The following is a 14,185-nucleotide window of genomic DNA, read 5'->3' as shown; positions in this document are numbered from 1 at the left end:
AGAAACAGACATAGAGAGAGAGAGAGAGAGAGAGAGAGAGAGAGAGAGAGAGAGAGCGAGAGCGAAAGCTATCTAATGTATCATAGGCGTCATTGTGACCGCGTCATAGGACATATGATATAATGCCTGTTACAAGTTTGTGTAACACGAGCCAATCAACACAAACACAGAACACAACAACCAATGTTTTTTTGTATAAAACATACAAACGAAGAGCTGTTAAGGTTATAAAGCTAGCACAAGTGACTATACACGCGCACACCCATGACACTAGCATGAAAATAGACTCTTGTCCTTTTTAATTCTGGCCAATTATGTACACGTCAACTTTTTGATATTTCCATACACTAAAATGACACTGAGCCTCCACGCGGCGTCAAAGACGATGTGAATTCTACAAAATGTTGCCCGAACACAGAGATCACAATTATCGTAATATTGGCAGCGATTCGATGAAAATGCTGACCCAGGATCTGATACCACTCAAGTCTCTCCCCCCAAATAGTTCAATCAAAACAGAACCCACACCATTTCAATATGCAGCTCTGTAGCCGTATTAGAGAAACAAAACCGCCATACATCTACAGCTATATCTGCAATAAATACATATTTTATATACAGTCTCTAAGTGTCACTCGCCGAAATGCATTTGTTCATAATAAACGCTATAATAATGAGTAAATCCAGGTAGTGCTAGCCAAGCCATCGAGCTCACATACAATTTATTTTAGCCTCATTTGATTCGGCCAAGTATAGAACTAACGTTAGTCTACACACGGTTGGACGAATGCTGCAAACATATATATAAGCTGGGAGGAGAGACCTGGCCACGAACATATGGAATTGGCTCAACGCCAACCACCTACTCACAAAAAGCACACAAAATAAGCCCCACCCGCCCGGATAAACGCAAACTAATATTTAGCTATAACATCAACTGATAGAATCAATAAAACACTTATTACAAATAGCTGTACAAAGTTGATATGATCTGATCAATCGTATATGCTATCACACCGTTTGGATAGTGTTGCACGCGCTCCGTGATGCGGGCGTATGTACGGGGCGGCGTCGCGAGAAGGTAAACTATGCTTAAACATGTTCTCATTGAGCGGTTTCGTGCTGCCGTGCTTTAGCTGAAGCAGTAGCTACGGAAACAGTCGCAGAAGACAAAACTCCCCATCTCACCATCCGTACCAGCTGATGCCCCGCCATGAATAAGGAGCATGTGGCAGTGGCGTATCCAGAAATTGATAAACAGGGGGGCGAAAATGTACCTGGGCTGCGGAAGGCAGCCCCGTGTGCCGTAGGCACGCCAGCGCTAGGGAGGGGGGGGGGTGTAAACATTTTGAAATATTTAAGCCATTTTCCTGCAGTCTGAGGCATACTGTGGGTCATATTCTGATGTCTGATGACACTATCTCAACCCAAGACTCAACCCTACAATTTAGAATTTAAAACACTTTTCATGACTTTCCAGAGAGCGTACACACCTGAGGTTAGGTTACTATAGTAATTAGTAAGTAGATTACTATAGGTTTTATTGATTTTTTTCCTGGGCCTCCAAACGGGGGCGGAGGCGTACGCCGGCTCCGCCCTATGCTGGATACGCCACTGCATGTGGCATAATGTAGTGCATGTGTATACGATATATATATATATGTATATATGTGTTTATACATTATATATTTTTATATTATATATATTATATGTGTATACGATATATATATATATCTATATATATATGTATATATATATATATGTTTGACTACACTGCACTGTGCTGTGCTATTCCACACGATTCTCTTTTTTTCTGCTTCTGCTTCCAAAGACACCCATCTTTAAGATGCTATGGGGAGAGTAATGAAGAGGTCACTGCGTTTGGTGTCTTCACGCACGAAACTCAAGAGAGAAGTTGTGTCTTCGGCTGCGCAAAGCCAGTCACGCATGTTGTAACTCTAGCTATGGCGACCGTGTGGATGTGGTGTTTGCATGAGTGTAGGCGGGAAGGGGGAGTGAGATGGCTAGATGCCAGTCGTACAGTACAGCACTGCCATCTATGTGCGAACATTCGCATGTTTTCTGTTATAATCCTGCGTCACACAGACATCATCACATGTGACCACGCGTACTGCCCCCGCACTTCTGTTAGACGTTTCTTGTTGCGACCAGCAACCAATGGCACATCCTAGCAAACACGCCTTTGTTTCCTGATGTTTCTACTCATGGCTGTGCTTTACCTGAAAAGCCTTGTTTTGAAGTCGCCCCGAATAGATTCTTTGCACTTTCATCATAAAATATCTTAATTTATCTTCTATACACAAGTATTTACAACATCACTACAGATCCATCTTACGTGAAGCAACGGACAGGTCAAACATATTACCAACTACACACGCTTGGTGTCGACCGATCTTCAAGATTTCCATGTATCCATGTCTGGCAGCCATTCACCGCTGTGTAAGTTCTCCTCGTTACAGTTGTGCCACGAGCTCAGTGGACGGCTGTCGTGTCTACGAATCAGTGCTATATTAACTCGAGTACGGCTGTTTGACCTCCGTAGTGCGTGCAGGACGACAATGGCTGACCTATTCTCTAGAAGATGCACGATGTAGCTCAAAATATCTTTCTTCGCGTCTCTACGTGTTTCAGAGTTTTTCGCACGAACGATCTCTTTAAGCGTCACAAAACCTCGGCAAAATCTCTCGGTTGCACGCGAGGTCCGGAGCAGATGAATCGACTGTCAATATCTCAGCATCAGTATCTGCCACGCTCGCTTGGGCCTCACCACGTGCACGCGCACAGTCATGGAGCAAAATCAATCACCAAGCTCCTCGAATGTACACCTGCTCTCCAGCTACGATAGGACGCTTCCTCGCATGTAACCCCAGCTACGATAGAACGCGTCCTCGCATGTAACCCCAGCTACGATAGGACGCGTCCTCGCATGTAACCCCAGCTACGATAGAACGCGTCCTCGCATGTAACTCCAGCTACGATAAGACGCGTCCTCGCATGTAACTCCAGCTACAATAGAACACGTCCTCGCAGTCGTGGTGCCAACTAGCAGGACACTTCCTCGGGCTGATATCCAAGGTTCTTGCGCTGCAGAAACAGGTGGATCTCTCTGAAGTTGGGTCGCTCCGACTCGTTGCGCTGCCAGCACTCGCACATTAGATCGTAGATCTCCTTCGGGCAGATGGTCGGCTGCGGCAAGTAGATCTGCTTGCCCTCGTTGCGGTAGAAGTTGCCGACGTTCTCGATGACCTCCTCGTCGTTGAGGATGCCGTAGGGAGACTCGCGCGCGAAGGTCAGAACCTCCCACAGAGTGACGGCGAACGACCACACGTCACTCTTCGTCGTGAATCGACCCTGCGGACAATAGAGAGAGCGTGAGCATTACATGACAGAGAGAGAGAACGCGTGAGCATTACATCACAGAGCGCGTGTGAGCATTACATGACAGAGAGACCAAGCATTCGGTCTGGCCTGCTCCGCTCATGCTTGCCGCACACGGGCCAGCGTGAAAGCTTTGCAAGTTAAAGAAATTTATGTCAGATTGCGATGAGGTATTTATTTTCAATAGTCATTGGACATTTCCCTGTTGTCTGCGTATTTCAGTCGTAAATTATTGCGCATCGGAATTCTATGGACCCTCTTACACTGTGATTTCTAAACTCTCTCAAGTTGGCTACTAATAATTGTATTCATGTACTTATATTGGTTACTCTCGATATAAAAAATAATTAAAAAACGAGTGACATATCTCACACATTTCAGCATAGATATACTTACAAGCACTATTATTGCGCATCTAAATTCTACAGGCCCTCTTACATTCTAAAGTTTCCCAAATTGGTTACTATCGATTGTATATTCACGTATTTTATTGGTTAATCTCGAGCTCTTTATCAAACGCATCTCACACATCTCAGCATGGATATACTTACAAGCAGTATGCTCTCCCAGGCCATCCAGCGAATCGGCAGCACGGCCCGACCCTCTATTCGGTAATAGTCCATGCTGTATAGATTCCGACTCATGCCGAAGTCGGCGATCTTGATCGTGTAGTGTCGGCCGACGAGACAGTTCCGAGTTGCCAGATCTCGATGAACGAAGTTGAGCGATTCCAGGTACTTCATGCCGGATGCGATCTGGGTGGCCTGGTAGATCAAGGTTCCGTAGCTGCAACACGCAAAATGATGACGACTTAGCCGCGATAACATAGGAGTGAACAGTGTTTGGCAGTATCCGTTTGTAAGGTAATTCACTATACACACACGCGACTGAAATAGAGAACGTCGTTTGGTTGCATATACTTCTATATTTTAATTCGATAATCCTATATATATATATATATATTTATTTATACATTTTAATTATAGGATCTGCATCCCACTTTAGATGACATCTAAACGATGGAATGATAGTCAAGCTGATTCAGCTTTCATCCAATAGATGGCCCCACTGGGTAGGTTACTCTATAGTAATGTTGTGACTATGCTTGTTCGCGCGTACAGAAGCTACAGCTGTATTTCTGTACAGCTGACTTCAACCCCAGGAGGGCGATCTTAACGATTAATTTCATTTACATGTTTTATCGCCAATTTACACGCTTCACAGCCCAATTCGGAGATGTAATCTAGTCCCCGTGCTCCTGTTTAAACCTTGATTCTCCACTCCACGAGTAGCTAATTCAAGCCCGAGCAACTCTCTTCATCACTATATATTTTTAACTCGGTGACTTCCTTCGCCCCTTCACCAACACTTAACCACTATATTACTAACACTCAGACTAGCGCAACTTACTCCAATGTCTGTACTCCGGTGGCTTCCGTCATCTTGTCTTCGTAGTCGTGGTCCTGTAGGAACTGGTTGAGGTCTCCGTTCTCCATGTATTCGGCGATGACGCAGATCGGGTCGGTGTTCATGCACGCGCCGAGCACGCGCACGATGTTCGGGTCCTGAAGCTTGGCCATGATGCGAACCTCCTTCATGAAGTCCTGCCTGAAGCACACGCGGCCGCCAGGTGGCGCAGTGAGACGTGGTTTGATCGACATGCGAAATCATTAGACGTAAAACGAATTTGTTCTGTATATTATCAGTTATTTGTACATTATATTGTCTCGTGATATTATCAGGAGTACATGAATAGAGAGCTCTATTTATGTACTGCTGATATTATTGTAATGTTATATAGGGGTGCCATCGTCTATTATGTATTATGGTGTGATCAGCAGTGAATAAATACAAATATGTTTTTATTTACTCCTGCTGTGAGGTTATCAATACCTCTCTATTCATCTCTATTCATGACATCTTCATTCATGTAGACCCGGTGTTATCAGTTCTCAAGTTGCCATATTGCACCGATAAACATTTACAAACAAAAATGTGACAGTGTAAAAATAAAGCAATTGCAACATATGCGTTTAATGCAACCTGCACACATAGAGCATTAGTTCATGTAGATGCAACATGTTCTTTTGGCCAAGTTGTTGGCTGTTGTTTTACTTGGTGTCATGGAGATAGTGTTGTGCAGAGCAGCCTATGGCCCTATACTATGTACTCTACTACTATACCGGGTACAACTATAGACTCACTCTGCGAGAAAGTCACTGTAAACGCAGGTGTTTAAAACAGCTTGGCACTTACCTAGCGGTGTCTGTAGCATTTTTTCTGAGTAGCTTGACAGCAACGAGACATGAGCTAGTCGGAGTACAGGGTACGTCAGCAAATTGGGACATTCCCTCTGCTTCACACAGGTGAACCTAAACGTGGTAGAATAAAGAATATAATATATAAAAAATAAAAATAAAATCAAGAAAAAAAAAAAAATATAAGCGAATTAGTACAAGAACTGTGCACTTGAAATATCAGAAACGAGCATGATTTTAATAGTAATTGGTTGCAGAGAAAACAAGCCTATGGTGGAAGGTAGACAGTCACAGAAAGAGTGATACTACAGATAGGGATTTAGTGAGTGGTTGCTTGAAGACGGTCCTTCAATTTACCTCTCCGAATTGACCCTCTCCCAGCTTCTCTACAAAATGTAGGTTCTGTCGTGGAAACTCCGGCACAGGCACCTCTTCTTTACAATGAATGACGTCTCCGGGCACGGCATACACGCAGTTGCCGCTCACCTACAAAAGCAACTCAATGTTATAAAAGCCTCAATGCTAGCAACATATGCCATCACAGAGCTCAAGTACTGCCATTACATATAAGCCATCCAACCATACTAAAAAGCATGTATATATAAATAAATATATCCATAATAGAAATCTATCTTGTCCATAGTCTTCTATTATGGACTCTTGATATATATATATATATATATATAGATTCAAGATTTCAAACTGTTTATTTGTGCACAAGACATACATAAATACAGAGTACATCGTTATAAAAGAAAATAATTACATGTATAAGTAGGCCTACAATTTTAGTCAGTTTAAGCACGAGAGTGCGAAGTAAAAATTATATATATATATATATACCATGCTAAGCTGAAGTGAATCACCTACAAAGATATGGGCAACTCAAAATTATAGAAGCCTCATGAACGCAAGCAACATATGCCATCACAAGAGCTCAAGTTCACACAAGTGCTGCCGTTACATATAGGCCATCCAACCATACTAAGGAGAATCCAAGCTAAAGATCATGGCTCCTGTATTCAGTGATATATACCGTGTTCAGCTGGAGTAAATTGACTCATGTCTAAAATCCACCACACACACACTCGCACACACACGCACACGCACACGCACACGCGCGCACACACACACACACACACACACACACTACACACACACACACACACTACGCACACACAACACATACACACACACACACACACACTCGCACACAAATACGCACACACACGCACGCACACACGTGTACTGTGAGATTGAACTCACCCCTTGAATATTCTGTATCTTGAATAGTTCCGATTCGGCATAGTGCTGAGCGAGAACTTCGCTTGGCTTGGGAGGCATGATCATCTTAGTTGGTAGGGTCTTGTTGATACCATTCACTGTGTTGACACCATTCGCCTTGGCAAGGTCTGGGATGGCATACTCTCTTGAAATGGGCATGTCTCGCGATTCTGAAATACCCAGTTAATTATAATACGTGGTGACGGCGTATTAAATTCAACTCGTTTCAGCAACAAGTGCTGAATAACATGTTAGCTAGAGTTTCCTATACACATGAAATATATACATATATACTATATCAGTGTAGCGTGATACCAACTCCCTAGGGGTCAGATCATCTCATTCTTGATATTATATCATTATATTACACACATAAAACCTGGGAGTAGGCAACGCTCCTTACAACTGCCACAAACGATCCACAGCAAGAAGAGAAAACAGACAAGCGTACACGCACCATCTACAAGCAATTATATATACATACATCTATATATATATATATATATATATATATAAGCAGTGTGTGCGGGATTACATAAGCGATATGCAGAGGACATATAGTTTAATCGCACCCTGACCACCAACACCAGCAGCAGCAGCAGCAGCAGAAGCAGCAGCACTTACCTATTCGTTGGGGAACTCTGGGCGGGGCTGGGGGAAGTTTTCTGCTGGTGCTTATGTCATATTTCATGGGCAGATCACTGACCATGTTAGCTATATTGGTGGCAGCAAACAGGAAAAGCAATGTGTTAGTCCAGTGCTGCACAGAGTGAGAGAGAGAGAGAGAGAAGGAGAGTAAGCACGCATGAGAAAGCTCGCAAGAAAGTGAGGAGATGAGAGGGAGTGAGAGAGAGAGAGAGAGAGAGAGAGAGAGAGAGAGAGAGAGAGAGAGAGAGAGAGAGAGAGAGAGATAGTGAGGGGTGGAACAATATCGTCAAAGAGTGATTAGAAAATGAAGAGAGTGCTAAGGAAACGGCTGATAACTGATTTTAATAGGCACGAGACCCTGTACGAATCTTTAATCTCTATTTATACTATAATAAAGTAATTTATTTACACCTTATTATGATTTGATAAATCTTGTCTATTTCTGTAACATAATATCATGCACTAGAGATTACACTTAACTGGGAAATAATAGTTATGTGTAGATAGTCATTAGTAGTGATGCATTTTTTTTAAGAGTGGGTGATTCTAAGCTACGTTTTGAGACGTCTAGCTCTACGCATAGAGTAACTGAAGTTCAAATATCAACGAATTAATATTCCCATACACAGCCAGCAAGGAATCTTAGAAATAGTTTAGTGGCAGTCATTAGCAAGCGCATAGCAACAAGAATGCATGAACACGTAACCAAGCCATTAGTACAATCCCACGCATATGCCTAGCAGCTACAACATCAATCACCGACACCGCAAACAATATTCCTGTTATTATGGGTCAACATTAACGGGCTACGTCATTGTGACGTCACTGTGATGTCATGGCAGCGCCGTCGCGATCAACTCGCCTGTATTTTTCCCGTTTATATAGTTAACCGCATAATAGCGAGGAACGACATTGAAAGGGTTCTTTTAAACGTAGCAGTGTAGCTCATGTAACACAGTCACAGGCGAGCACATGCCAACACAGCGTACCATGAACACACACGCTAGTGAGACAGCAAAGATGCACACTGACGTCATGCCACCTACCGGCAAACTCCGGGCTCATGTCCGCCGGCATGGTTCCGTACGGAATCATGTGCTTCGGTGGTTCGGGCAGCTTGCGGCCCTGTACAACCGTCTCCGGATCCTGATATATCGGCTTCTCCGGGTCTTCCAGCGCGACGCTGCCGTACAAGTTCCCGTTTGAGTTGCGCGATGCGATATTCATCGTCATATCCTAGAAGACAGCGCACTAGTTAGTCTTAGCGAGGGTAGATACACTCCGGCAGCAGTAACTCCACCGGCAACATTACGAACTCGAAATACTACGAAATTGAAAAAAAAGTGTTGCATAGAGGGAACGAGACAGACAGACGGACAGATACACACACGCGCGCGCGCACACACACAAATACGTACACACTCACTCACGCACACACGTACACACACGCACGTGCTCACACGCACACATGCACACACGCACACACGCGGACACGCACACACATACGCAGGCAGCTCTTACCTTCATGTTGATGGTGATTCGTTTCTCCTTCAGCATGTTGTTGTTGATCTTACGGCGCAGCGTCCGGCGGATCATGATCAGGCCGACAACGAGCAATATGAGCATCAGCAGCGCTCCCAGCACGCCGACAATGATGCCGATGTACTTATCAGGAAAAGCATCCTTCTCCTTGTTCGACGTCACTGATGGATGCGTCGATCCATCACCTATCATCACGAGATTATCGATGATTAATTGATTGATTATTGATTGCGGTAGAAGACTTGTAACGTGTAATAATTGGGAATGGGTTGGAAACTATTTGTCACCGACGGATGCGTCGATTTTTTCGAAGTTTTTATTTAGCGATTGATCGTTGTACTGAGTAAGAGCAAGTAAGTTGTCACTCTGCAGTAGAGATCACGTCGCCTTCGTTTAAGACGCGAAAGCACGTGTTATACACAGTGATTATGTTACTGTCACTAAACCTGAGTCATCTTTCTTTTGCGCGCGATTAGAGAAGCTCGAGTTACATACACGCTTAAACAAACTTAGAGAATGACGCGCTCAACCGAGGCATCTCATCAGCCGCACAAGATCACAAAGATTGCATCATTGCAGCCTGTTCTGCTAGCATCTATGACAAATACGACATACGCATACGCTCTCCTATGACAATATAGGAAGATTCTTCCTATGACAAATATTGTTGTATGTGTTGTGCGCATCATAGGAGGAGCGCTATTATGAACGCAAGCAGTGAATTTCAGCTGTAAAGCGGAACGAAGTTGACTCGCCAATATTTGTCATAGGAAGAATGTTCCTATGACAAACAGTGTCATAGGAGAGCGTATATGCGTATGTCGTATCTGTCATAGATGCAAGCAGAACATGTTGATCATTGCGAGTGCACTCAATATGTCACCCCGCCTAACCAAGCCAACCTGCACGCGATGCTAACTGAACGTTGTTCTGAGAAAGCCAGTGAGAAGTAGTAGCGCCTCCTAGCAGCTCAACACGTAAACAAAGGAGGCGCAACTTTGTAAGCTTTGTTGCAGCGCCGTCTCTATCTCCCTCTACCGCTGCCTCTCACGCTTTCTCCCGTGCGCGCTCTCTCTCTCTCTCTCTCTCCCCCCTCTCTCTCTCCTTCTCCCCCTCCGCCCCCTCTCTCTCTCTCTCTCCCCCCTCTCTCTCTCCTTCTCCCCCTCTGCCCCTCTCTCTCTCTCTCTCCCTCTCTCTCTCTCTCTCAAATCGCACTCACCAGGAGAAGACCCATCTCGCGTGTGCACGGGCATGTCATGATGCGGCTGCTCCCTAACGATGATGCCGCCACTGTCCACGTACGTCTTCGGGTATTCCGTGCCTTCTATCGTGAAGTTACCTACGGCCGGTTCTGTAAAGGTGACATGAGCGCATGCGCGTACGTGAGCGGGTGTTTGGGTATGTAACTGTAGTTATACTAAAATGCTACAAGTCATTTGATTGGTCATTGAGCGAATTCCGGTGGATTACCTCAATGACGTCAGTTTTCGTATAGCGGTATACGGTGCACTCGTTTATCTGGTACTCATTTTTATTTATTTGAGTTAGTTTGAGTCTCTGGCCAATGTCGGATTGTTTGCGAAAATAAAGGCTATTAGGGCCTACAAATGACGTTTGTGAATTTTGTAAATGACGTAGGTTTTGAAGAAACCGCGCAGACGGGAGAGAGATACGCAATGGCGGCGATTACCACGGCGCAGCAAACCGACACGTGTGAAAATTACCCGTAAATTCAATAACATACACACGCACGCACGCACGCACGCACGCACGCACATACACACACACACACACACACACACACACACACACACACTCGTATGCACACACGTACGCACGTACGCACACACACGTGCATGCGCTTCGTGGACCGGTGCACCCGGATAGATAACCATGAATACACTGATAAAACGTAATTGAATTTCATTTCTCCCATTTTATGGTCGAAGAGTTATTGTAATATTGTCAGACCTAATCCCATTTCAGATGGCAAATTTGCTATTTCTATCAGCATCACCGTACGCAATATCCTCGACTGATGTAATTTGTACCACTTTGTTATAATAATAATATCTCATACCTCTTTAACTATGCGACCACGTTGTCGGGGTAATTGCCAATAAATCAGACCAACATACGCGCAAAAAGAAAGAAAGGGACTATATCGAATATTCAACGTCACTTCTAAATGGACCACACAAGGTACTATCCCTACATCATCCATCTTCATCACATAACAATCCACTCGACCTTCAATAATCAACACCCTAAGCAGGTACCAAACCTTACCACGCATAACACAGCAATCACCATGCATGTTCCATAATCAGGCACATAACTAATGGTCCGTGTGGTTACTAGAGAAGTCAGCTAGGTAATACCGACTGGTACCGTATTACCCCCCCCCCAACCACACACATGTATCGCACATCGGCGCAATACCTTGCCGCATCATGGCGGTTATTATAATACCTGTTAATTATCTTACCTGACTTGCAGCATCATGGCAATTAATAATACCTGTTAATTATCTTACCTGACTTGCCGCATCATGGCAATTAATAATACCTGTTAATTATCTTACCTGACTTGCCGCATCATGGCGGTTATTATAATACCTGTTAATGATCTTACCTCACACACACGCACACACACACACCACACAACACACACACACACATCACACACACACACCACACCAACACACACACCACACACACACAACACACACACACGACGCACACAACCCCCGAGAGAGAGAGATCGAGAGAGGGACGCACACGAGAGCTGAGCGATCGCGGAGAGGAGAGTATGATCTCTTTCGAGACTTGGCTCATCAGCGTGAATTGCCTCTCATACGCTTCCCGCTAGTCATGCTCTTCATTCGTGGGTATTTACTGCTTCTGCTACCTCGCTCTTGTCGTGTCTCTGAGATGGCTACGCCTGCTCTCTCGTCTCTCTCTCTCTCTCTGAGTTCTCTCTTCTTCTTCTCTCTCTTCTCTCTCTCTCTCTTCTCTCTCTCTCTCTCTCTCTCCCTCTCTCTCTTCTTGTCTCTCTCTTCTCTCTCTCTCTCTCTCTCTCTCTGGTAAACGATACTACCGTGCTCCTCTGGCACCCGATCGGCAGCTTTATTTTCGATCAAGGTGCGCTCTCCGATGTCGTCGCTGGATGATGATCAGTCCGCGCGCGATCTCTCTCAGATCTTATCTTAAGTCTAGGGTAACGCTCTATTAAACATGCCGTATTATCATTACCTACGCTCCTTGATGCTAGCCAAGTATGCGTAGAATACATTACAGCTCGCTTACTTTTATAATAACCGCCACTGATTGTGGCCAAGTTCCTCTCTCTCTCTGTTAGTTCATTACAACTAGTGTATTATTAATTGCCATGACTGCTGTGCCCATACGTCATGCGTAAGATCATTAATCATCGGTCTTTCTTATAATATACCCGCCTATGATTTGCCAAGTCAGGTAACGCATATATTAACAGGTATTATAATCACCGCCATTTGATGCCTGTCAAGGTCACGCGTAAGATAATTTAACAGTATTAATTCTTAAATTGCCATTTGATGCTCAGCAAGTCACGGTGAGATACATTAAACATCTGGTATTATCTAATTTGCCATGACCTGGCAGCAAGTTCACGGTAAGATCATTAACATGTATCTATTAATACACCGCCCATTGATGCGGGCTCAAGTCTTAGGGCGTATGATAGTAAAACAGTGCTATTATTTTAATTGCCGTGTATGCTGCAAGTCAGTAAGATCATTTAATAGGTACTTTTATAAATAACCGCCATGCCTGCTTGGCAATCATTTTGGTTACTTGATTCATTAATAATGGTATGTATTTAATCATACTGCCGCTATTTAGATGCGCAAGTTCAGGGTTAAAAGTTATTAACAGGTATTATTAATGCCATGATGCGGCAGCTCTAGTTCAGTAACGATAACTTACGGTTTATATATTTATATTGTCCATGACTGCGGCAAGTCAGGTGTTTAAGATTACTTAACACATTTCAGCGTTGATTATAATAATCCGCCATGATGCGGCAAGTCTAGGTAAAGGATAGGTACAGCGGTATTATTATTCGCCATGATGCTGCAATCGCAGTAAGGATCATGTAATAGGCTATTCTCTTTACTACATAACCGCCACTGATTGCGCGCAAAATCAGGTAAGTAATTAACACGGTATTATTAATTGCCTACTGATGCTGGTCAAGTTCAGCGTAAGATCATTAACAGGTATAAATAACCGCCATTTGATGGCAGGCAAGTTCAGGTAGATAATTAACAGGCGATTTATTATTTGCCTGCATGCAGCAAAAGTCAGGTAAGATAGTAAACAGGTATTATAATAACCGCCATGATATCGCGGCAAGTCAAGGTTAGATAATTAACAGGTAGTTTATTAATTGCCATTCTGATCTGCACTCAGTCAGGTAAGATAATTAACAGGTATTATAATAACCGCCATGATGCCTGCAAGTCATTGGTAAGATAATATTTACAGGTCATAATATAACCGCCATGATGCGGCAAGTCAGGTAAGTATAATTAACAGGTATCTATAATATACGCCATGAATGCGGCAAGTCAGGTATACGATTAATTACCAGGTATTTATTTAATTGCCATGAGGCAGCAAGTCACGGTAGAATAATTAATCAGGTACTCATAATTCAACCGCCATGATGCAGCGAATGTATTGCGCGTATGTGCGATACACTGCTTTGTGTGGTGCTCTCTCTGGTTACGGGGTTATTACTTTCTGGACTTCCCCTTTCCTGCTCTCCAGCTCTCCGGTTCCCATTACGCGGCACTTCATCTTTCCTCTCTCTTCCAGAGGTACGGCCATTACCGCATTTTCACCTCTTTCTTCCTTTCCAGGTTACCGGCCATTACGGGACTTCTCTCTTTCTTCTCCTCGTCCAGTTACGCCCTTTCACTGGGCGGGTGGTTCCGGCGTTATTTCTTGCTCCTCCCGTACGGGCTCTTACAGGGGGTAATACATTGTATTTCTTCCGCGTGGCTTTAC

General features: G+C 44.0%; 1 protein-coding gene across 1 annotated transcript in view; it reads right to left on the bottom strand.

Annotated features, from left to right (window-relative positions):
* Positions 1-1,698: 1,698 nt before the first annotated feature.
* The window catches only part of LOC106821158 (discoidin domain-containing receptor 2-like), a 138,969-nt gene continuing 126,482 nt past the window's right edge, over positions 1,699-14,185 (bottom strand). Inside the window, exons 9-18 of the mRNA XM_014825847.1 lie at positions 10,351-10,537; positions 9,111-9,316; positions 8,636-8,825; positions 7,566-7,655; positions 6,924-7,111; positions 6,015-6,143; positions 5,656-5,771; positions 4,810-5,007; positions 3,951-4,185; positions 1,699-3,372 (exon numbers count right to left, since the gene is read on the bottom strand). Coding sequence (XP_014681333.1) covers positions 3,064-3,372; positions 3,951-4,185; positions 4,810-5,007; positions 5,656-5,771; positions 6,015-6,143; positions 6,924-7,111; positions 7,566-7,655; positions 8,636-8,825; positions 9,111-9,316; positions 10,351-10,537 — 1,848 coding nt within the window. The 3' untranslated portion in view covers positions 1,699-3,063. The remainder of the gene's footprint in view (positions 3,373-3,950; positions 4,186-4,809; positions 5,008-5,655; positions 5,772-6,014; positions 6,144-6,923; positions 7,112-7,565; positions 7,656-8,635; positions 8,826-9,110; positions 9,317-10,350; positions 10,538-14,185) is intronic.

Source organism: Priapulus caudatus, unplaced genomic scaffold (assembly GCF_000485595.1).
Source record: "Priapulus caudatus unplaced genomic scaffold, Priapulus_caudatus-5.0.1 Scaffold61, whole genome shotgun sequence".
Taxonomy (NCBI): domain Eukaryota; kingdom Metazoa; phylum Priapulida; class Priapulimorpha; order Priapulimorphida; family Priapulidae; genus Priapulus; species Priapulus caudatus.
The sequence above is the reverse complement of the archived record's forward strand: the minus strand, read 5'-3'. Positions and strand labels throughout refer to the sequence as shown.